Raw genomic sequence first — 25,659 nt, 5'->3', positions numbered from 1 at the left:
GGCTCGAACCAATTGAATAAAAATAAAGAACTAGAAAAAGTTTTCTTTTCTTTTTTGGGTGAAAACAAAAGTTTTCTCTTGTTTAATAGAAATTGTTAGAATTGTTAATTTGGAAAATATATTTAATAGTTGAAAATAAATTCCCTCTATTTTTATCACAGTTTTCTATTAGTAGCCCTACTAGTGTTATCTATTTATAGGAAGAGAAGGTAAAATTCTTGTTGAATTGTAGAACTTTATTTCAACTAGAAAATAACTTTCTACTTTAAGTAGAAGTAGGGTGGACGACATCCCCTATTATTCCTACTAGGGTTGCCACCTCTTCATATTACATTAGGAGATTTTGAGTCTATTTCATATCGGGTCCAATTACGAGTATTTCCCGGACTTTTTGACCAAGTACTTTGTAATTTGATCCAACCTAACTGTAATTTTCTATTTCCCAAAATAAAATTCAATATTTTATATTAAATAATTTTCTCATTCTAATTTTACCCTCGATAAAATTATGACAATTTTACCCCTAATAAAATTTTCGAGAAAATTTGTTTAATATTTCACCACTCAATACATTCACTATGACTGAATGAATTATTTTCATTTTCGGGCTTTAAAATAGTTAAAAAAACATAAACTCATACTTTCGATCATTTCTGAGCAATCCATGTACATTTGCAAATGTATACTTTCTCATTTCCATTTCCATTTTGAGAAACCTACATTCATTTTCAAATTATTCCATTTCTCCATTTCGGATAAAATCATAATCATTCCTAAATGTTTTTCATTTCTCTATTTCTATTCATCCCATGCATTTGGATTCAAACACGTAATTCATTTCTGGTTTCAACGAGCTGGTGGTGGGACTGATTGAACATATGCAATTGAGGCTCAAATGATTTATAATTAAGTTCTAGCTTTTCACCTATTAATTATAAACTCATTTAGTTAAGAAATCATTCCACTATAATATTGTGACTGAGCTCTCCCCAACGACATACAATTACGAAAGTAACACAACCAGTTCTCGTCTAATGACACTGTTATAAGTGTGTTGCCTTCATAAGATATTTTTGATCTCTTTGGGATAATATAATATGATCCTATTTTATCTCATGGTAATCATTATATCTTCCTTCATGAAAATTTAATTAGTATAAAATTGTTAGCTTGGAAAAATCAACTCGAGATCGTCGATAGGGAGGTTGAATTGGCCTTTGAGAAATTGTAGTGGAAGCAATGAAAAATATGCAACAAAGAACACAAGGATTTATAATAGTTTGACCCCAATTGCCTACTCCATTACCTTAGCTTACCACAACTAAGGATTTCCCCAAATTCACTAATTTGGCAACCTTTGAGGACAAGGTTTAACCTTACAATCTCTTAAGATTTATGCCCCAAAATCTTAAGATACAATTCCTTTAAGGTTTCTACCCAAACCTTAAGGATTAACCCTCTCTCTCAAAGAGAAACAAATGATCAAATAAAGAAACAATCCTTACAAGATCAGGAAGTTTGCCAATGAAGCACAAGTACAAAGAAGAACATTTGAGCTAGATGAATACAATGAAAGCTCACAAGTGTTTACTAGAAAATGTATGAAAGAATTAAGCTCTAGGTTGTTTTGATTGATCTTTAAGCTTTTCACATTACTCTTGTTGTTGCTAGACCTTTGGAAGATGATATTTATACCTTCTATTTGATTTCCAACTGTTGTGGTTGTTTTAGAAGTGAATGTAGCCGTTTGGGATGAAATACTAGGTAATTAACTGCATCTGCAGCAACGAGTACTGATACCTACTAAAAGGGTATCGATTTTTTTTGTAATTAATGTAGATTTCAATTACCGTTGGTGCAGGAATATCGATACCTTTAGGAAATATATCGATACCTTAAGAAAAGTATCGATACTGGATCGATACCTATTAGGGTTTGAAAGAAACATAATGTCAATTTGGTATCGATTATCAGAGCGGTATCGGTATCTTGTAAAATATCGATACTTAGGCAAAAAGTACCGATGCTTTTTGTCTTGCAGCAACTCTAACTTGTTTGAAAATGGTTAAAACATATTTGAAAATGTTTGACTTAATTAAAATCATTTCAACTTGATTTTATCAAATTGCTCAACTTTACTTTTATTCAAAAACACCTTAATTTGTTATATCAAAACATATTATCCAATAAGGCTCAATTTAACACAAATATTAATCAAGTCATTCATCACAAAGACGAATGATCCGTGGCCACATTTACTTTTCATCAACTATCTAATGCCAATGAGATGATATCATTTACCCATATCTTGGACTATGGATTTCGCTGTTGTGAATGACGCTACATACTGCAGAAGTCATACACCCAACGCACTAACTTTTGGTTTCTTATCTATTTGAACTCAGGCTTTTACTTAGATCAAAATGTATGAGTCACACATACATAGTCCGTCATCTACTCAGGATTTAGGTATGTCACACTAAGAACATCAAGAGTGAATAAATCTATAAACGGATTCAGGATCTCTTCTGCTTGGGTCCAGTTCGATGTACTGTCAGTCTAACTAGTCACATCTATGTCTCTATCTTCTGGAGTCGTTTGCTCTGATGCTTAAGAAAAAACATCTCCCAAATTGGACTTGATAGACGTCATATTAGTATTTCACTCGGTTTGTTCATTTTATATTAGACTAAGTTGTCTTTCTGTATTACGATCCAACCACATAATACCGCTTAGGATTAGTTAAACATTAGACAACTAGTAGCAACATTTTCTTCTATTTTGCTTTATGTGCAAAAACCATGTGATGACAATATACAAAGTATTAACGTAATTCATGAATAGATTTATTAACCAATCTATTCAAAAAATTACAGGTGTACTTAGATAAAATTACTATACTTAGGGAACCTAATCCATCAACAAGTTTCCACACTGAGTTGGAATCTATAGAATCCATCTTAGATTTCATTCCTATTTTCTAAAGATTGGAATCAAAACTCTGCATCACTTCATCATACGTGAGTGGGTCATCATCTTCCTTTTTAGTAGACTCAGTGTTAAAAACTCTTCCTCCAGATTGGAAGAACTTAGGCCTACGAGAGACCCTCCCACTATGGCGAAGCACCCTATGCTGTTGATTGTTTGCAGGTCTACTATTAGGAGTTGGTACTAGATCCGTTTCTATTGGGTTTTGTATATTTCTTGAAATTTCCTCGAGTACCTCTTTACCCTGAGGTTTAAACTTTTATGTAAATTTCTTCAAGGAAAGTAGCATGTATTGACACTATAACAGTTTGCTCTTTCGGGTTATAAAACAAACCACACTTTGTTCCATTTGGATATCCTACAAATATACACGATTTTATTTGTAAATCTAACTTCCTCTCATCTTTGTCCATTACTTGGGTCAGGCATTCCCAAATCCTTTTGTGATTTAGATTTGGCTTCCTGGCATGCCACAATAATATAAAGGTTTTGATGTTGCCTTAGTTGGCACATCATTTAGAATTGAGCAAGTCATTTGTACTGCATATCCTCAAAAAATTATTGGCAGCTTCAAATAATTTAACATCGAACGTACCATGTTTAACAACATTCGATTCCTTCTCTTTGCCATGCTATTCTGTTGTGGAGTGCCCGACGCGATTAATTGGGATAGAATCTCATTCTCTATGAGGTATGTTAAGAACTCACCCAATAAATGTTCTCCACCTCGATTAGACCAAAGTGCTTTTATGGGTAAATCTAGTTGTTTCTCCACTTATGCACGAAACTCTTTGAATTTATCAAAGATTTCACTCTTGTGGTGCATTAGGTATGAATACCCATATCTGGAATAATCATCAATAAAGGTGTGGCCACATATGTTAGTGTGCACAAGTTCTAGGGGTTTTTCAACCCTCGTTCTTTTTGCATTAAAAGATCGCTAATTATTATCTAGAATAATCCAATGTTTTTTAATTATTTAATATTGATTATTGATTGATAATAACAGCCATAAATTTAATAATTTATAAAATATGAGAATAGCATGAATTAATTGTGTATTATATAATGTTTATTTAAAAATTCTATATATTTCGTTATGGAAATGTTATGTAAAAAAAATAATGACAATTAGTAATGCATTAAATAAAATTTATAAAAAAACCCTTAACATATTCAAGGGATTTTAAATAATAATTTCTAGGATTGAAATGTAAAATATTTAAAATACATTGGATTAAAATTTTTTAATCCTAGCACTCCTAGTTCTCAACGCGTGACTTTAAGTAGCATGCTTAAGATGAAGGTGGTAAACAACCTTGACGGGTACCTTGGCCTACCCATTCCGATTACTAAGAAGAAGTCTGCGGCCTTCCAAGGTATTTTGGATCGTGTGGCCAACAGAATCAACAGTTGGTCGAAGAGATTATTGTCAAACAGTGGAAAGGAGATTTTCATCAAGTCTATCCTGCAGTCTATCCCTACTTATGCTTTCTCGGTGTTTTTTTGTCCCTGACAGCGTCCTTTAAAAGCTCCAATCTATGATCAGTTGTGTATGATGGGGGGGGGGGGTAAGGAAAAGTCTAGAGGGTGGAATATGCTATCTTGGGACCGAATGTGTTTTTCGAAAGGCATGGGGGCCCTGGGTTTCAGGGACTTAAGGCATTTCAACGTGGCTTTGTTAGGTAGACAAGTGTGGCGGCTTATTAGCTGCAAAGACACGTTATGTTTTAGAGTCTTGAGTGCTAAATATTTTCTGGATGGTGATGTTTTCCACCCTAAGAGAGTTGACAAGCCATCGTTTATGTGGAAGAGCATTGCTAGGGCCACTAGCATTTTACATGAGGGTTTCGGGAGGAATGTAGGCAATGGCGGTAAGATTAATATTTGGTAGGAGAACTGGGGCTTTGAAGGGCTTACTGGTGAGTTTATTCGCCTCAACAGAAGGGAGGTCCAAGAGACTAAAGTTTGCGAGCTGCTGAATGAGACACACGATGGCTGGAAGGAGAGGAGGATTATGGAGATCTATGGTGATTATTTGGGGGACCAAATTTACAAAATTCCTATTCTTCATAATGGTCCGGATGACTACCTCATTTGGTTTCACAATCTCCTGGGCTTTTATTCTACTAAATCCGCCTACTCTTGGTTGACCCTTAAGCATGTGGGGTTTGGCCCCCATCGGTTATTCTGGAGGCTTGCTTGGAAGCTGCAAATATTAACGAAGATCAGAATTTTTTGCTGGCGCCTGGGGCACGGCATCCTTCCCATGTATGAGAAAATTTCTAGCATCCGGAGGGAGTTTAACAGCATGTGCCCGAGATGTGGGAGTGCAAAGGAGACCCTCATACACGCGTTGAAAGATTGTCCAAGGGCTAAGGCAGTGTTGGTTTTTGGGGGCCTTAATAATAATTTGATTGAGGGTAGCTACTGGCGGTGTGTGGACTAGATTGAAGATGTGGCTCGTTCGCTAGACAAGAAGGCTCTTTCGAACTTCATAGCGGTGCTTTGGAATATCTGGAACAGCCGAAATAATAAAGTCTTTATAGATACGGAGGAAGAAGCCAAAGTGACCTGGGATAGAGCTGCTGCGTTAAGCAAGGATTTCTGTATTTTTAATATTATGGAGAAACCGATGATCCCTAAACCTGTTGTGGAGAAAGGGTGGAAGAAGCTTGGGCATGGGGTGGTTAAAATAAACTTTGATGCTGCTGTTAACTGTCAGAAGATGAGCTTTGGTCTTGTGGCGAGGGATCATGATGGCTTTGTTCTTGGTGGGCGGGCAGGCGTTCTGGATAGGAATGTTCAAGCTGAATGGGTTGAATTGCATGCGCAGGCTAAAAGTAATAATCTTGCGCGGGCGAAAAATTGGCTAAGGCTGGTTGGAGTTCGAATTTGACTGTGCCAGCTTAGTGAATCGGCTCAATAGTGTGAATGTTGACTTTTCAACCATGGGATACCGCGTTCGGGAACTCCTCCATTTAATGGATCCGCGATTTAGTTTTAAATTTGTTTGGGCCCCACGTAGTTGCAATAAAGTAGCAGATCAACTTTGTATTTGCGCTTCTAATAATAATTGTACTAAGGATTTTTATATGGATTATCCTTTGGAAATCCATGATATTATTTTAAGTGATGCAATAAATTGAGGTAGACCTTTGGGTCATTTTCTATAAAAAAAAATAATTTCAAAAAAGGAAAATTTTATAAAATTTAAAATAATATTTTTAAAATATATTAATTATATAATATTAAAATAAATAAATATAATTTAAAGTATATAAATTTTAAAAAAAATTAAAAAAAAAGTTAAATGTTCTAAATAAAAGTTTAAAATTATATAAAAATTCAACTTTTTAATTCATGAAATTTTATTATATAAATTATATAAAATAAAAATTTATATATAATCATTTAATATACAAATAATTCAAAAAATATATAAATAAAAATATTCGAATTAAAAGTTGATTGATTAAACTAATCAATGTCAACCAATGCTGGGTTAACTCTTGAACAATGACAGTGCTTATGTGACATTTTATACCAGTGCTATTGTGTGATTAAGTCATGTCATTAATGACCATTGTTGACTAATGGTTAAATGGTAGAGGCAGTAACATGAGTTATTTAAGAATCATTTCTAATGAAAAAAACTTTTTTAAGTATGAAATTGAAAAAATATATGTTATAGGTACCAATTTAAGAATAAACTTTGCATAAATAAAAACTTTTAAGACACCAATATGTTTCATAAAATCATAATATCGACACATTGTTACTACAAAGATTGGCTTAAGTCCTCTATAACCTGATGATTTTTGAACGTCTTCTCCCTTAAGTCATCATCAATCTAAAAGATTGGCTTCATCGTTTCCTTTATGATGTTTGTCTCAGGTTGCTTTCCAACGGCTCAATTGTATCACATCTTGTAATAGTTTGAAATGAGTTTAGTCATTCATTCTAGGCATGTAGATCTGTCCAAATATTTTGATATTATTTTATGATAATAAGTAGTAAAATGTAAAAAAATAAAGAAATAAAATATTATTTACTTCAAATTCAGCAGTTCATGACGTGATAATTGGATTCTAAAATTAATCATGCATTCAAACAAAAGGATATTAGTAAGAAAGTTTGTAATTATGGTAAAATATGTTGTAATTTGCTTTACATAATATATTACAACTCAAGGATAAGGTATTTTGTTACAAAAGATATCACGTTGTTGGTAAGAAATTCTGTAATATACTCCAACTCATATAAGATATTTTTAAAAGTATTTTATAACATAATAATTCATTTTGAGAGTTACAAAATAGATCAGATATTTTGTGATGACTTGTTACATTAAATAGGTAAAAGCTTAGGCTAAACTTTTTGTATAAGAGCTTGCACTAGAAATCCCCACAAACTAGCCTGATCACCCTTTTCAACTTATTTATACCATCAGATTTAAATAAGTTTTTATTATTTAATTTAAATAATAGGAAACTTATTTCAAATTCTATGTTGAAATCCCTAGCATAGAGAAATCTAGAGTAGAGAAGCCCTTTTTAGCTCAGCCTTGAGCTTAAATACTTGACCCTCTGGCAAAGTTAGGTTTACCAAATATCTTGGTTCACCTTCATTTTCAGCTGCGGAACCGTGCGGCAGCGGAAGAATCAAAACTGCTCCTTCATCACCCACACCTTGGATTGAATAATATGCCAACTTTGGCTTTTCTCCATTCAACTCCAATTCATATAAACCTGCATTTTCTAAGTTCACAAATGTTAAATTTGATCCATACACGATATAATCTGTAGACCCATTATCTTTCTCCACCGCGGCTTCAATCCTGTTTCTTTCATCACACACTTGACCTTGATCATTGGCGATCAACGTTGCTAACTTGTTCAAATCCGATTCACCGACCAAGAAGCTTGCCTTGATTGTTCTTATAATTTGATTGTTACCAAGAACATTGTTATCGTCATGGCATGGATCTTTCCTACAAACGGTAACAATTTGTGGCTCAAATCCTTCCCTGACTTTGGCTATCGCTCGCCAAAGTAGGGCACAAATTGAGTCGAAAGCCGAAACTGAACCAATCTTGGCTTGTAAGTTTGATAAATGTTGTGTGGTCAAGTTGAAAGAAAAAGTTTCCATTTTGCAGTTATTGGCAAGCACCCAAAGGTCTCCCACATGGTTCACTTGCTTTGCAGAAAGTGGTTCACTGGGTGCCTCAGGTTTTGCAGTATTGGTTAGGGATCTTGGTGCGAGGGCTGGGGAACTATTGACATTGACCATAGCCATGTGTTGGCCCCAATTGTTGATGAAATTAGAGACTGAAAATGCATCTCCAAGGATATGAGCCCAACTCAGCCCTAGTGAAATTCCACCACATTTGAACTGAGTAACCTGCACAAAGATGCACAAAATTTTCAATATCGAATTGTTGTTGGATGTGTTATTTTTGTTAGTATATAAAGCTTTTGTTGAGTTGTTGTATGTTACCAATCAGATCTCAACTCATAAGTCGAAAGTAATTATATCTTTTTCTATATTTTGAACCCATAATATTCATTATTTTAATTTTCTATAAATTATATATGTACCATTAATGTGTTCATGCTTATCATTTTGACTTTATCTGTACTGTTTTAATATTTTCTATATATTTGTAGTTTATTTTCATATTTTAATAAGATATATCAATTAAATATTTTTTTTGAAAATATCACATACACATTTAAATATATACAAATTATATACAAAATATAAATCTTAATTCTTAAATACTTGGTATTCAAAATTTTTAAATATAAATAATTTTAATTATTAATTAAGTCAATTTATTTTTAACTATAATTAAGAAAAATGAAAATCATTAAGACATATTTAAAGATAGATAGAACAGGTAGGTACATGTCGATTGGTGGGTGCAAATTAACCAATACAAATGGGTAGATAAAATGTAATAAAGTTTTTAGTATCTCCCAATTCATGAAACTGAGGTAGGTGTATTGTTGGTGGGATCCAAAACTTATGAAATCTTTTTCCAACCTCATTTTATTATTTCACAAAGTAATTATAAAATATTGCAATGCTTGGTTGGTGTTCCTGCAGCAATTTGGATGCCATCATCTTTTTCTATTTTGGGGGTATGGAAGCTCAATTTCATAAAGTAACTCCTATGTATTTCATTTATTTTGATAGAGGTGAAAGTTTTATCTTATCCACCCCCAATTTCATTTATTAAAATATATAAATATTAATCTAAAATAATACATTTTTCTTTTTCAAAATAATGATATGGTTGGGTTTAGAATTTTCTTTTTCAATTCAAGTCTGCCCATGACCACTTTTAGTCTTGAGTATTCAAGTTCGAGACCTCCGAATCTCATTATCTATTTTTGCCATGTGTGAGTTTTAGTTTAGTTATTAATTCTAATATGTGTTGTTCCAACTCTTTTGTTTGTTCGTGTTATAATTATTTGATTCTACACTTTTCTCAGTTCATCTATATTGAAGTTAATTGATTCTGAACTTTATACTTAGCATTTATATTTGTACTTTATTTATACTTATAAACTTTGAATATATATATGTATATATAAATTAAAATTATGTATTGATTTCACATATTATTTGTCAAATTTTTATTAATCTATATTATATATAAGTACTTGACCACCAACTCAATTAAGTAATAACTAAAATATCATTGTTTTACAAAATAAATTATATTATTTTGAAGTTTTTTAATAATTTATATATAAAAAAGAATACACACATAAACATTTAATTTACCATTTCAACTAAAACTTTATTTATTTTTTCATATAAATATTTTGAAAATATATATTTTTAAATATATAGTATATTTGGTACGCAAAATTTAGTGTCACGAATCAAAGACAAAAATTCAGTTAAATAGATTACAAAATTAGGGATACTTTTTGGTATTTTTCATGATTAATACTTGAAATTCATGATTACTCCTTTAGAAAAATAACCACCAAAAAAAAATATTATAAGCATAAAGTATAGAGGAAAAAATTTTCTTTTCTCACCATATAGTCAGCCAAAGATAATCTAGTTTTATCTTAATATAATCGTAAAGTGATTTAATATTGTTTAAAGAAAATCGCCTTTTGAGCTTTAGGTAAGTTGATATTGTAAATATTGTATTAGTAAAGCGACTTAAATGTTTTTTTTTCCGATTTAAATATATATATATATATTTTAATTTAAAGGTTGAGATGAATTTTGGTAGAAAAAGGATACCTGCAAGTAAACTAAAGGAGAAAAGGACAACTCAGGGCCGATGGCTCGATGATAAACAAGCAAATTCCTCTTAGAATCGTCGTCAGTTTCAAGCCATTCATCCACAGTTTCATCGCAAACACCTTCCACGAACCTTATGCCGCAGTCATTACACTTTATGTACGGTCGACCCGAAGACTCCGACCGCTTGATCCGCCCACAGGTGATGTAGTAATCGTTAAGCAAGTAAAACATGGCTTCTTTCATGTTCATGATAGTTAGCCCTTCCACTGCATGGCTGGAAAAGAAGTAGACCGCTTTGAGGTAATGGAGTTTCATGGTCAAGTCCAGGCCGCTTAGGTCATGAACCACGTCCGAACCGGTGACACAACCTGGTCCAACCGATGAGAGCCTAAGGTTATAGACAAGATCATGGTCTTGTTGGGGGGGAACCATGGTTTGCTTTCAAACTTGACTACTGGGAGATGGAACTGAAACTATGGTTGGAAATTTTATGGTTTTCCGAAATGGGGGTTTTGGGGTTTATAAATTGGTTCTTCAATCATGACCGGTGGGTGAGTTAAAGGGAAACATTTAATTGGGTCATTTTCATTTATTTGTTCTTGTTGGATGTAAAGCAGCTGGATACTTCGACTCTGCATTAAATCTTCATTGGTTTGAAATGGGAATTCACTCAATTACTAACCAGATTTGAGAAGATTATTAGCGTAGGGTAGAGGAAAAGATTGCTCTTATATATGGGTATTTCTTGGGGATTTGGTTAGACTTGCCCATAATATTAGCCTTATATATTTACGTCACGTTCAAATAAATACATTTATTAAAAAATTATATAAAAATTAAATTAAGTTTTGACTAAAATAAAAGTTGACGTTTTAAAATTTTTAATGTTTTAAAGTTAAAATTTCATTATATGTGAGTATTTATTGATTTGTCAAAATTTAAAAAGATAAAAATATTATTATAATTATATAACTTATTTTATAAAAAGAAATAATTTTTAATCAATTTTCAATAAAATTGGTACTCGATTGCAGGGGCATAGTTAGGGGGCTGGCAGGGGTCCTGGCCCCTCCTAAAAAGAAAAAAATTTCATTGAGGCTCTTTAAAATTTTAAATTAACAAAGATAAAATTATACTTTGCCCCCTAAAATGATAAAAATTTAATTTAATCCTTTAAAATTTTAAAAAATATAGATTATTAAAATGGTGAAATTATATTTTTACTATCGTAAAAATTACAATTAATTTCAGCCCTCTAAAAATTTTTCTAACTGTACTCGATTGACTTATGATACCAACAGATTTTAAGTATAATACATATTTATCTAAATTTTATCCATTCAATATACGAGCTTCAAGTTTTGTTTAAATGTGTAAATTGTTAATCCAATTTTATTTAGATTTATATTGTTTTCTAATTCTTTTAAAATATGTTATCTTTATTTTATTTAACATTTAACAATTTTATATAATTTTGTTTTTAATTATAATTACACTTAATACATCTTTAACTAAAATTACAATTAGAGAAAGGAAATTACAGTTACAATAAATAAATCTTTATGCCTACAACCAAAATCAATTATTACAATGTAAAAACAAACATAGAGTACTTAAATCAAAATAAATTTGGATAAAATTCAAATATGATAGTACTTAAACTAGAATAAAATCTAGATTGAGAACTTACATATAATATTTATGTTTGGTGGAACTCATAAGATCTAAAATTTCACAAGACTTGAATCATACTATTGAGCCAGGGCCTCAACTATTATTATTGGTACCATCTCCACTGATATATTAATGAATTGTTTTTTATATAATGTATAGAATTACTCATAGTCTTTCCTTAACTTTTAAATAGGAGGTTAAATATATTTCAGCGTATTCGAACTCACGTTCTTTTGCACTGACAACAATGTCATGCCAATAGAACTAAGACTCAATCAACATATTAATGAATTGTTAAAATAAATACTTATCATTTAATCATTACATATAATGAATAGTTTTATTTTTTTAAATATATTCAGTTGACATTATTTGAATACTAAAATTTCATCGTACTCATTTCCTGAATGGAGAAAAAAAATATATTTTAAAAAAATAATAATGTTATTATATAAAAGATTGAAAATTGAAAATAAAAAAATAAATGAAAAATGAGAAAAAAAGTTATTTATTATTATTATTATTTTGGTAAATGAAAAGCTACAAGGTAAATTTATTTAAATATGCTAAAAAAAATAAAATTGATAAAGTATGTCATTTTTTAAAACTTCATCGATCTATGCTGTATTTGAAGAGAGAAAGGAAAATGTGTTCTACAGGGCGTTTTCATTGAATTGGTAGAGAAAATGCGCCACACAGGACGCGTTTTCCCCCATCCAAAAATAGTGTCCTACATGGCGTGTTTTTTATGACAGTTCAGCGAAAATGCGCCCTATAAGATGTGTTTTCTTTCCAACGGTAACTTTTCTGAACGGGCGGAAATCCCAATGGTTATGGGACCCCAACAACCATTTTTTCCCCTGTATAAACCCTCAAATTCTTATTTTTTCTTTTAACTCAACTCTCAACTCTTAATTTTCACAATTTGATTCTCAATTTTCTTGTTCTTGATTTGTTATTCTCAATTGTCAATTCTCGATTTTTGAATCCAAATTCCCAATTCCAAACTTCTTTTTAAAATTTTTTAATTATTTGATTTTTTATTAGTTCTTCAATGGCATATCAATTTATTCGTTTGGAAGACAAGCACATATCTGACGTTCAATTACAAATGGTAAGAAAATATTATTAATTATTTAATTTTAAACCGTTAATTATTATGATGTTAATAAAATATTATCAAATTATTTAATTTTAAACAGTTAATTATTATGCTGTTTAGATTAATAATTTTTTTATGTTTATATACACAAGCCGAAGGTTGAATTTTGGAGACGACATAAACAACTTAAGTGAAGGTGCACCAGAGGTCATTCATGGACACTTGCGAGATGTAGGCTTTTTATTCGTGACTTGTATGCTCGGGGAGACTAAATTGGTTCCCCTATTCATCAGTGCTTTGGTCAAGAGATGGAGATCGGAGACGCATACGTTCCATCTCCCCTGCGGAGAGTGTATAATTACACTCGAGGACATTAGTTTACCACTTGATCTATCGATCGATGGGGATGTTGTTACGGGGCCAATCATTAGTGCCGATTGGAGTGCAACATGCGAGCAACTGCTGGGGAAGGTGCCAAACAGGTTTAAGGGTAGCCAGATCGAGATGAGATGGTTGTAGGACAACTTCCAAACTATTGAGGCTTTAGCAAGCGACGTTAAAAAAGAGCAATTTACGCGCACATTCATCTCAAGGTTGATCGAGGGTTTGCTAATGCCAAATAAATCTCGTAATCTGGTACACTTGAATTGGCTACTACTACTAATTGACTTGAGAGAAGCGGGATGACTTAGTTGGGGATCGGCGGTGTTGGCGATATTTTACCAAGAAATGTGTCGAGTGACGATACCGGGAAAATCTAAAATAGGGGGTTGCATACTCCTTCAATTGTAGGCATGGTATCGACTACCATTTTAACGGCTCCGTGTGCAAGTCCCTTACGAGTTCCCACTCGTAACATGGCAAAATTCATTTGATAATATTGTTGCCGTTTTGGAATTTTTATTGTTTTAATTTTGAAATAACATATTTTTTAATAGGTGGAACAACTTCGCGAGCCATATCGATATACCGACCAAGCTCGAGGACATTTGACTAGCTTTAAATCAAGAAACTGAGGATAAAGTTAGTTTATGAATTTCATAGTTATCAATTTTTTATCCAGCATTTGAAATTAAATATTAAGAATTTGTTGAAATTTATAAATTCGTATTGCAATTTGTGTGGATGCCATACGTAGATCCGAGAATTCAAGAATGCGTCTCGGAGGGATTTTTGGACAATCGCAACATTTGGCATGTGAAAGTACCATTGGTTATTTTTGCAACTGTCGAGATGCATGAATTCGACCGAATGATGTGACAGTTTGAGTGTACACAACGTATTCAGCGGCAACCTTAGGAGCTCGATGACCTGCACAAGATCGACATGCGGGGGAGACCAGATTAAAATTGGGCAACATTCCATAAGAAGTATATCGAGTTGTGGCAACATAGGTACGATTACTTGTCAACGTGTGAACCTTACTTGACGCCAGAATTGGTGACATCTTCGGATTACATGAATTGGTTCAAACATCATGTAAAGCCATATCTATTGATGGCTTCAGAAAGAGGTAGGCAACGTCGTCATAAGAGGCTAAGATGAGGGCCCATCAATCTCAAGTCGCCGTGGATGAATTGATATCTGCTCCATCAAACCCAGGTCGGGAGGACGGGCCAAGACGAATTGATATATGGTTTATTTATTCTTGTCACTAACCCATTTTATTTTACACCGTTATCAAAACACACACCAATGTATTTTACACCTAAACCACAACATGCGCAATCATTCACTACACCAACACAGTCATCACCAATTTATTTTACACAAGCACCACAACACGCACAATCATTTCTTGCACCGACACCTTCTCTAGGGAGATATTTCGCACGACCGCCACCCCCTGCATCGTATTACACCCCCATGTGCCATCACCCCATGTGACACCATATAGTGGCCCATCGATAGTGTCACAAACACCCCCATCATCATTGTTCTTATGATCTGGTTTGTCCTTGCAAATGCTGACTCGGTTAGGGGGGATGCACTATAAGCTGCTATGACACAGTCGTAGTCATCCACGAAGGGAGGAGATGCGGTCACCGATCAACCTTGACGTGCACATGAAGATGAGATGGAACGCGTCCTACAGGGCGTGTTTTCATTAATCTAGCAGAGAAAATGCCCTATGTAGGACGCATTTTTTTGGATGGGGGAAAACATGCCCTATGTGGCGCGTTTTCTCTACCAGTTCAATGAAAACACACCTTGTAAGATATGTTTTCCTTTCTCTCTCCAAAAACAACATAGATCGATATATATATTTTTAAAATGGCATACTTTCTCAATTTTTATTTTTTCATCATATTTAAATAAATTTGCCGAGCTACAAACTAAAATATAAACATGAAATCACATTTAATTACTAAATAACTACACCTAACACGGGAAATCACATTTAATTCCTAATATAACACCTAAGGCATCACTCTGTAAATATGTTTCAATGCTTACTGGTTGGTCTTAAAGAACATATAATTTTGGAGCATCCGTCATTGCAAATCCTACCATTAAGTCGGTTGCTCAACTTACTTCTTAGTAACCATGACAAAAACAATGTTGCACCTCATCACGTGTACTTTCCATATGCCTTTAATAGGTGAATCACATATTATATATTTGTCTTTGTTGAAAAAATTTTCTACCGAGCAGATTCTAGTTCACAGTTAACACTGTGGTAAACTTTTGCAAGACTACCTCTGTTGACTGCATGTGGGATCTTAGATTCATTTATTACTCAGCTATCTTCAGAAGTCATATCCTTGATCTAAGATATCACAACACTGCCACTACAAGAAGACAAGGTATAAAGGTATAATTCTATTGTTCGTAAACCCAATATGCGTGGATTCCATTTTCTTCCATATATAAGCCCAAGTATAACATTTAAGAAGGCAAAGTGATAGAAAGAAACCAAGACACTAGATTCCATCTAAACTAGTCCACCAAACAACCACTCAATCCACTAGAACTAGTGGCTCTCCACCCTAGCCAAGGGTGAACCATTTCCATTATATCTTTCTCCTCCTCCTTATTGGTTTTACCTATCAACAAACAAATCTCTTAGTCCCTGCAACATAGGTCTTTAATTCACCTAACTAAGCAAAGATCCTTAGCTCCATCGACAACCCTTTTAGCATGTTAACAACTTGTAAATTGAAACTCTAAAAAATAATTATCATGAGACCCTTCCCCTAAGCTAGTTGCAATCATCAAGGATTGCTCATAATCTCAATTGAAGTACTTGACAATTCCCACATTTTGACTATAACCATAGAGCCAATTGTCGCACCAATCATTAAATCAAGCCTATTGTTGCATCTTTGGAAAATTCTTTTATCACAACACCATAAGTTGTTATTTTCATCCATCTCTCCCCAGGCTTAGTCCAAGTCACCATCACTAATTCTTTCTCTGCTCTTGGCCATTCCACCATACCTATGGAAGAATTTAGGGCTAAAGTTAAGCTATGAGAGACTATCTCATATCAGTTGAAGTTATCCTTACGAAAAATGACAAGTTTATTTAGCGCCAAAGGTTCCAAAAAATAAACGTGAAGAGAATGTCTTCGTCTGCTCCATCGAATTTATGAAAGTCCTTGTTTTGAATATTCATAACAACACATTTCTAGCTTGCCTTCACTATAAGAAAGTCTTTAAGAATATGCAACATAAATTCTAGATTGTAGCCACACAAATTACAATTGCAATCATTGCTCATACCTTTCTTAAATTTTTTTATTAGTTAGCAACTAGTTATTAAAAATGATCCACAAAAATTATCGAATACGTTGTGTGATGGAAAAAATCTGGTTTAAACACAATTTTTTTGCACAGTGAAAGATTAAAATTTTGAAAATTGACCCGGTTTGTGATATTTATAGCAATAAACCCTAACTGAATTCATACCTGTATATGCTATGCTATTCTTGTATCACGAACTGCTTCGAGTGTGGGCTCAAACCAATTGAATCAAAATACAAAACAAGAAAAAGTTTTCTCTATTTTATTTGGGGTGAAAATGAAAATTCTCTCTTCTTTAATAGAAATTGATAGAATTGTTATTCTGGAAAAATATATTTAATAGTTGAGAATAAATTCTCTTTATTTTTTGACAGAATAACAATATCTTCAAGTTTTATTTTATTCCCTACTGATGCCATCTATTTATTTCAACTAGAAAAACAACTTTCTACTTAGAGTAAGAGTGGGGTGGACGACACACCCTAGTATTCCTACTAGGGTTGTCACCACTTTCATGTTATATTAGGGGTTTTGGGCTTCTCTTACATCAGGTCCAATTACTAGTACTTTTTTGGCCTTTTAACCCAATACTATGTAAAGTGATCTAATCCGATTCGATTTTTCTATTTTCCAAAATAAACTTTAATATTCTATGTTAAAAAAATTTCTCATCCTTATTTTACCCCTAGTAAAATTTTGACTATTTTACCCCTAGTAAAATTTCTAGAAAATTTATTTAATATTTCACAAATCAACATGTTCGCTATGACTGAATGATTTATTTTCATTTTCGGGCTTCAAAACAACTCAAAATTATAAACTTATTCTTCCGATCCTTTTTAAGTAATCCAAATAGTATTGCAAATGAATCATTTCTATTTCATTTCCATTTTTGAAACCTGCATCCATTTCCAAATGATTCAATTTTTCCATTTCCGAAAAATCATAATCATTCTTGAATGTTTCCCATTTTTTTATCCATTCCATTCATTTCTATTCAAACACGGAATTCTTTTCTGGTTTCAACGAGCTAGCAAAGGGACTGATTGGAATATGTAATTAGGGCTCAAGTGATTTACTGTTAAGTTTCGGCTTTTCACCTATTAATTATAACCTCATTTAGTTATGAAGTAATTCCACTATAGTATTGTGATTGAGCTCTCCCTAACGACATACCATTACAAAAACAACTACTTAGTGGTCGTCCAATGACATTGTCATAAGTGTGTTACCCTTATAGGATATCCTTGATCTCTTTGGGAGAATATCCATTCTCCCAATATGATCCTATTTTATCTCATGGTAACCATTACATCTTTCTTCATGAAAAGTCAATTACTATCGAATAGTAATTAAGTCATTCATCACAAAGATGAAATACTCGTGGCCATGTTTACTTTTCATCAACCATGTAATGCCAATGAGAGAATATCATTTACCCATGTCTTGGGCCATGAATTCCACTATTGTGAATGATAGTACGTACTACAGAAGTCGTACACCTAACGCACCAGCTTTTGATTCCTTATCTATTCAAACTCTGGCTTTTACTTACATCAAAGTGTATGAGTCACACATACATAGCCCGCCATCCATTCATGATTTAGGTATGTCACACTATGAACATCACAAGTGAATAAATCCATAAATGAATTTAGGATCTATTCTACTTGGATCCAGTTCGATGTACTATCAGTCCAGTCAGCCACATCTATGTGTTTATCTTTTGGGAGTCATTCACTCCGATGCCCAAGACAAAACATCTCCCCAATCGAATTTGATAGATGACATATTAGTGTTTTAATCAATTTGCTCATTTCTGGTTAGACTAAGGACATGTTTAGGTTCTTCTACTAATAGAAGTTGTCTTTTTGTATTACGATTTGACTACATAATACCACTTAATATTAGTTAAACATTAGACAACCAATGAGCAATATTTGCTTCCATTTTTCTTTACGTGCAAAAACCATGTGAGGAAAATATACAAACTATTAATGTAATTCATGAATAATTTTATTAACCCATCTGTTCAAAAAATTACAAGTGTACTTAGAAGAAAAGACTACACTTAGGGCACTTGTTTCAACATTATGGTCATTTAAATTTCCATGTGACTAACTATATTTCACCCTTTAGTTTCCAATTACTATGGGTTAAGTGTCTGTGTGCATCAACAATCGAACAATAGCCATTGGGTGTTCAACACCAAACACATAAATTCAGTTTTAGCATATCCTGTAGTGGTGGAATACCTCCCATTAATTGTAGAACACGCTGTGGTAAACACCATCTAGTGTTGCCTATGACTAGCTGTTTTGTTTGTCTTCCATATCAACCACCATACTATTCATATATCTTATTAAAAGTTGTAAGAAATAGTTTGTTAAAAGCCCCATCACTAGTATCCAATTATTATGCCAAAGTTCTTTGTGCTACCATCACCAATTGATCAATTAATATCTCCCTTAAGTCATCCCATATGTTCGTAATGGACTTTCATACAAAAGAAGCATTTGTTCTTTCAATATATGTTGGACAACTACCTTCAACCTTATACCTATTTTTAAGTACTTTCCCATAAAGCATCAATTTTAGTAATGATTTGCCCCAATTTAAGTTATAAAAGAATAGTTTTGGTTCTTCAATCTTTAAAAGCCCAATCCTCTATTATTAGGCAACTGATAGTATTGGTCCCAATTAACTTAAGATGGTTTTATCTTCTCACTAGTGAATCTCCAAACAAACTTTCGTACAACCTTTTCAATTTCGTCGTACATATTAACAAGTAGTAAAGCATATTACATGAATAGTTAGGAACCATGAGTAAATTTGACTTAACCAAGGTGATACATTCTGTCAAAGAAAGTAGCTTAGCATCCCATCCATTAAGTCTCCTTTGAACTTTGTCAATAATAAAGATTTAGGTTTCCTTAGTAACCCTCTTGTGGAATAAAGATGCACCTAGGTATTTACCAAAATCATTAACCTTGGTAAATTCTAGTTTACTGCAAATTTGAGTAGTGCAATTGTCCTCTAATTTCTTCAAATAATATGCTTGAGTTTTCATGACATTGATCTTATGTTGTACATAGACTTCACAAAAAAAAAAACTCTAAATCATCGGTGAAAAAAAGATGAGAAAGTGGCACCCCTATTCCTTTCCAAATGTATTGGTTTCCAAATCCCACCTCTCACTACACTATTGATACAATGACCTAATGTTTTTATACCCATAAAAAAAAGGTAATTAGATAATGGAACACCTTGAAAAAGTCTTCTAGATGGTTGAAATTTGGTTGTGAAGGAATCATTCCAAAGGACTTGAATGGAAGAAGACATGTAACACCCCGAACCCGAGACCGTCACCGGAGTCGAACACGAGGTGTTAACAGACTTTAAACCACTTATAAAAAAATTTCCCAGACACTGCCGATCTGCGTACTAGTCGCTTTAAAAAATCATATCTTAAGTTCAGAAACTCAGAATCTAGTTCCGTAAATTTTCCCTGAAACTAGACTCATATGCCCATATACATATTTTTTTCTAGAATTTTTGGTTGGGCCAATTAGTACAGTTTATTAGTCAAAGTCTCCCATGTTACAGGGATCGACTACACTGACCTTTGCGCATTACGACTTGGATATCTCCCTGTACAGGGCTTCAATACTGATGTGGTTTGTTTCTATAGAAACTAGACTAAAATAGGAATCTATAAATATATGGCATGACTCCTAATTATCTCTGTTTAATTTATAATGAATTTCCAAAGTTGAAACAGGGAATCCAGAAACCGTTCTGGCCCTGTCTTACGAGAACCTGAATATCTCTTAACATACTGTCTATATGATCATTTCGTTACTTTCCTATTAAAATAGATTCATCAAGGTTCGTTTACATAATTTATTCACTATATAATTCCATTCCTACTATTTTTAGTGATTTTCCAAATCTACATCACTGCTGCTGTCAGCATCTGCCTTTAAGGTAGACTTTACCTATTTCATAGTTTCCATGATTCAACTAACCCTTTTAGCATAAATAGCACAAATTATGATAGTGATTAACCATTCCCATGGCCAATCCTTGTTAAGCATATCCACACCAAATGATTATAACATTATACTCAAACATATATAAGCCATTTTCGCATGGCTATCCAAAATTATACAAGTCCAAAGGGTCCATGACCCCTAACAAAAAGGGTAGTCCTATACATGCCATTTCGAAGTTCAACCAAAATTGTACCAAAAGGGGGGGCTTTGATAGTGTGGGCGACTTCGACTTCAAAATCCCGAGTCCGATAGCTGGAGAACCAAAATCTATAAAACAGAGAATCAAGGAGACGGAGTAAGCAATTTATGCTTAGTAAGTTTTGAGCAAGGGATTCCAGCACAACAAAAGTATAGCATTCATGTAGCTAAACGGATAATTTCATATGCACAATTTTTCAATATCATACTTACTTCACATTACCAACCCTTTTATTCATACACAAAGATCAACTTAGCCAAAGGCCGGTAGCTCATTTATCAACTGAGCGAATACTTATTTGTAAGGGCTCAACTAATTCAAAGCACATACGAAACCTACCTCAATGTTGGGATGTTTCAAGCGTATTAACTGAAATTTTTACAGCAAGATCATTCATTCCCAAATCCCGTACCTTCGGAATTTAACCGGATATAACTACTCGTTCAAATGCCTTCGGGACATAGCCCGGTTATAGTAACTCGCACAAATGCCTTCGGGACTTAACCCGGATTTAGTAACTCGCACAAATGCCTTCGGGCTTAGCCCGGAATTAGTATCTCGCACAAATGCCTTCGGATCTTAGTCCGGATATGGTCACTTAGCACAAAGCCTTCGGGACTTAGCCCGGACATCATTCAAATAACCATGCACATTTAACAATAAATCATGGCACATTCGTATTTCGTTTTCGTTAGCAAAACTCAAACACAAGACACTTATCATTCTTGCAATTTCGGCTCAATAACCACACACAAAGAGCATGATTTTGATTTGCTTAAAACATGATCTAATCAAATCATAATTTAAGCTCTTTTACTCAAGAACTTACCTCGGATGTTGTCGAACGATTCCGATGGCTACTCGACCACTTTTTCCTTTCCCTTATCCAACTGGGGTCCTCTAAGCTCTTGAGCTAATTCAAACAAATTTAACTCATTAAAGTCTCATTTTGCTAGCTTATGGCCGAATATGACAAGGAGTTTGATAGGTCATATGGCCACCCTTTTAGCTCAAATACACAATGGTCATACGCATTTTTAATCACATCAAGCAATTTAATACAATTCATTCGAACATCAAAGAGAAGCTCAAGGTACTTAGCCCATATATACATTAGACATTAGAGTCACATGTGTACGAAATCACGAATCGAATTCAACATACTAGCTAATATTTCCCCTTAGCCGAATTTTCTAAGTCAAGCTAAAGCCATCAATAGGCTACCTATGGCCGAACATACACATAGCTTATGTACTTATTCATGTGGCCGAACATACATGTCTATGTTGGGGCCGATTGCAACACTTAATACATTCTACAAGTATGGTTACTTGTATTGACTAAACACCATTTTGTTTCAAGTTCAAAACTTGGCTAATACACACATATATACACTAGTAAAGCATCCTCTCCCTTTCCATCAATTTAACACATGCATTACTCATTAATATACAAAAATTATATTCGGCCTTAGCACACAACTTGCTAGCCGATTCTTCTCCATCCAGCAACCAATGCACATATGTGCTCACTCAAAAATGCTAAAAAGAAGATTCAAGAATCATCAATCCACCATCACATGCATCATTAACAAGCTTCATATTTAGCATGCAATGACATTAACACAAAATCCACCTAGGCCGAATATCATCCCCATGACATAGCAAAGATTTGAACCATGGGCTAATTAGAACTCAAGCTAGCAACTAAAAACATGCATGAATCTCATGGCACAACCTCAAACATACCTTGATCTAGATACAAGTATGGCCAAACCTCCTCCTAATCCTCTTCCAAACCAAACATGAAGCAAGAACTCCTTCCTCCTTCCTTAGAATTTTCGGCCAAAAGAAGATGAAAAAGGATGAACAAAATTTTTCTTTTCTTTTCTTTAACTCACGGCAATGGGGGGGGGGGAACAACCACACACTTTTTTTTTGTTTCCATTTCTTTATTACCCATACTCCTTATTTTATTTTTCCTAACATACCTCACTAACATAACATGTTTGTGACATGTTTCCACTCATAGCATGGCTGGCCACTATGCCTTAATTTGGGTAAATTGACATGCAAACCCATCATTTTCACAATATGCATTAATAGGCCACTTTGCATTTGCCTAGCACATTTCAAAATTTTCTCACATAAGTCCTATTTGATAAAATTCACTTACAATTAACAAAATTCAAACACGAAATTTTCACACATGCACATGTACATATAATGAGCATCAATTATGACGGTTAATTATTTTTATGACTCGGTTTAGTGGTCCCGAAACCACTTCCCGACTAGGGTCAATTTTGGGCTGTCACAACTCTCCTCCACTTATGAAATTTTCGTCCCCGAAAATCTTACCGGTAAATAGGTTTGGGTATCGTTCTTTCATCGAGCTCTCGGTTTCCCAAGTAGCTTCCTCGATCCCGTGTTTGAGCCATAACACCTTAACTAACGGAACCCTTTCGTTTCGCAACTCTTTCACTTGACGAGCTAGGATACGAATCGGTTCTTCTTCATAACTCAAGTCAGATTGAATTTCAACTTCTGAGGGATTAATCACATGTGACGGATCGGATCTATAACGTCGAAGCATCGAAACATGAAAGACATCGTGAATCTTTTCAAGTTCAGGGGGCAAAATCAATCTATACGCAACCGGACCAACTCGTTCAGAGATTTCGTACGGCCCAATGAATCTCGGGCTCAACTTGCCCTTACGGCCAAATCTGAGTACCTTTTTCCAAGGCGAAACTTTAAGAAACACTTTATCTCCCACCTGATATTCAATGTCTTTTCGTTTCAAATCCGCATACGATTTTTGACGATCTGTGGCTGCCTTTAGACTTTCACGGATTACCTTTACTTTCTGTTCGGCATCTTTAATCAAATCAACTCCGAAAATTTTACTTTCACCGAGCTCGGTCCAAAACAATGGTGTACGGCATTGACGACCGTACAAAGCCTCGTAAGGTGCCATCTTAATACTTGATTGAAAACTATTGTTGTAAGCGAATTCAATCAAAGGTAAATACCGTTCCCATGAACTACTGAACTTGAGGATGCAACATCTCAACATATCCTCAAGTATCTGAATTATCCGCTCAGATTGACCATCGGTTTGGGGGTGAAAAGCAGTGCTAAAATGCAGCTTGGTACCCAAAGCTTCTTGCAATTTCCTCCAAAATCGTGAGGTGAATCTCGGATCTCTATCCAACACGATAGAAATAGGTACCCCGTGTAATCTCACAATCTGAAAAACGTACAATTCAGCTAGTTTATCCAATGAAAAATTCGTACGCACGGGGATAAAGTGAGCCGACTTAGTCAGTCTATCGACAACAACCCAAATCGCATCTTTCTTACTTGCTGACAATGGCAGTCCGGGCACAAAGTCCATTGTGACTCGATCCCATTTCCACTCGGGTATCATGATCGGCTGAAGTAATCCTGAAGGCACTTGATGTTCTGCTTTCACTTGTTGACATATTAAACATCTCGAAACAAAGTCGGTGATGTCTCGTTTCATACCATGCCACCAAAACCGACGTTTCAAATCGTTGTACATTTTCGTACTCCCCGGGTGAATTGACATTCGGCTACAATGGGCTTCGTTCAGAATCATCGAAATGAGTTCCGAATTCCTTGGAACACACAAACGAATTCTGCCTCAAACAATCATCATCATCAATTTGAAACTTCGATTCCTTGTTCGGAACACACTCAGCCCGTTTTGCAACCAATTCATCATAACTTTCTGGGCTTCACGAATTTGATGAATCAATAATGGTTTGGCTTTTAATTCAGCTACTAACACATTGTCGGGTAGAACAGACAAGTGCACATTCATCGCTCGTAAAGCAAACAATGATTTCTGGCTTAAGGCGTCCGCAACCACATTAGCCTTTCCCGGGTGGTGATCAATGACAAGCTCGTAATCTTTCAACAACTCAAGCCAACGTCTTTGTCGTAGATTTAAGCCTCTTTGAGTCATCAAATATTTGAGACTTTTGTGATCCGAAAATACATGGCACTTTTTACCAAATAAGTAATGTCGCCATATTTTTAAAGCAAATACGATGGCAGCTAGTTCAAGATCATGGGTCGGATAATTTTTCTCATGTGGCTTTAATTGTCTCGACGCATAGGCCACCACTCGACCTTCTTGCATCAATACGCAACCCAACCCAAGTAGGGATGCGCACTATAAATGACAAACTCTTTTCCTGATTCGGGTTGCACTAAAATTGGAGCTTCAGTCAAATAAGTTTTCAGTTGATCGAAACTTTTCTGACATTTCTCCGTCCATTCGAACTTAACATCCTTTTGAAGTAGCTTCGTCATTGGTGTGGCTATCATCGAAAAACCTTTGACAAATCGTCGGTAATAACCGGCGAGTCCCAAAAAGCTCCGAACCTCAGTAATATTTCTCGGAGGTTTCCAGTTAAGTATGGCTAAAATTTTGTTCGGGTCAACTCGAATACCCGATGCGGATACCACATGACCCAAGAAGCTAACCTCTCTTAACCAGAACTCACACTTACTGAACTTAGCATATAACTGCTTATCCCGCAAAATTTGCAACACTAGTCTCAGGTGCTCAGCATGTTCGGTCTCATCT

At 34.3% G+C, this 25,659-nt stretch overlaps 1 protein-coding gene across 1 annotated transcript; it reads right to left on the bottom strand.

The window, feature by feature from the left end:
• Positions 1-7,256: 7,256 nt before the first annotated feature.
• On the bottom strand, positions 7,257-11,011 carry LOC107903888 (protein ECERIFERUM 26-like). Its single transcript, XM_016830069.2, has 2 exons — positions 10,261-11,011; positions 7,257-8,391 (listed from the first exon to the last, which is right to left on the bottom strand). The coding sequence occupies exons 1-2, from the start codon at positions 10,693-10,695 to the stop codon at positions 7,525-7,527; spliced, it is 1,302 nt and encodes a 433-aa protein (XP_016685558.2). The 5' UTR covers positions 10,696-11,011; the 3' UTR covers positions 7,257-7,524.
• Between the last annotated feature and the right edge of the window lie 14,648 nt (positions 11,012-25,659).

The sequence above is a fragment of the Gossypium hirsutum genome, chromosome D05, assembly GCF_007990345.1.
Source record: "Gossypium hirsutum isolate 1008001.06 chromosome D05, Gossypium_hirsutum_v2.1, whole genome shotgun sequence".
Taxonomy (NCBI): Eukaryota; Viridiplantae; Streptophyta; class Magnoliopsida; order Malvales; family Malvaceae; genus Gossypium; species Gossypium hirsutum.
This window is presented reverse-complemented; position numbering and strand designations above follow the sequence as displayed.

Excerpts from the sequence above, each read along its gene's own strand:
- LOC107903888 (XM_016830069.2), bottom strand. The coding sequence starts at position 10,695 with ATGGTTCCCCCCCAACAAGACCATGATCTTGTCTATAACCTTAGGCTC. Across the intron at positions 8,392-10,260 it reads CTCCTTTAGTTTACTTGCAG|GTTACTCAGTTCAAATGTGG; the intron begins GTATCCTTTTTC and ends ATCTTTGTGCAG.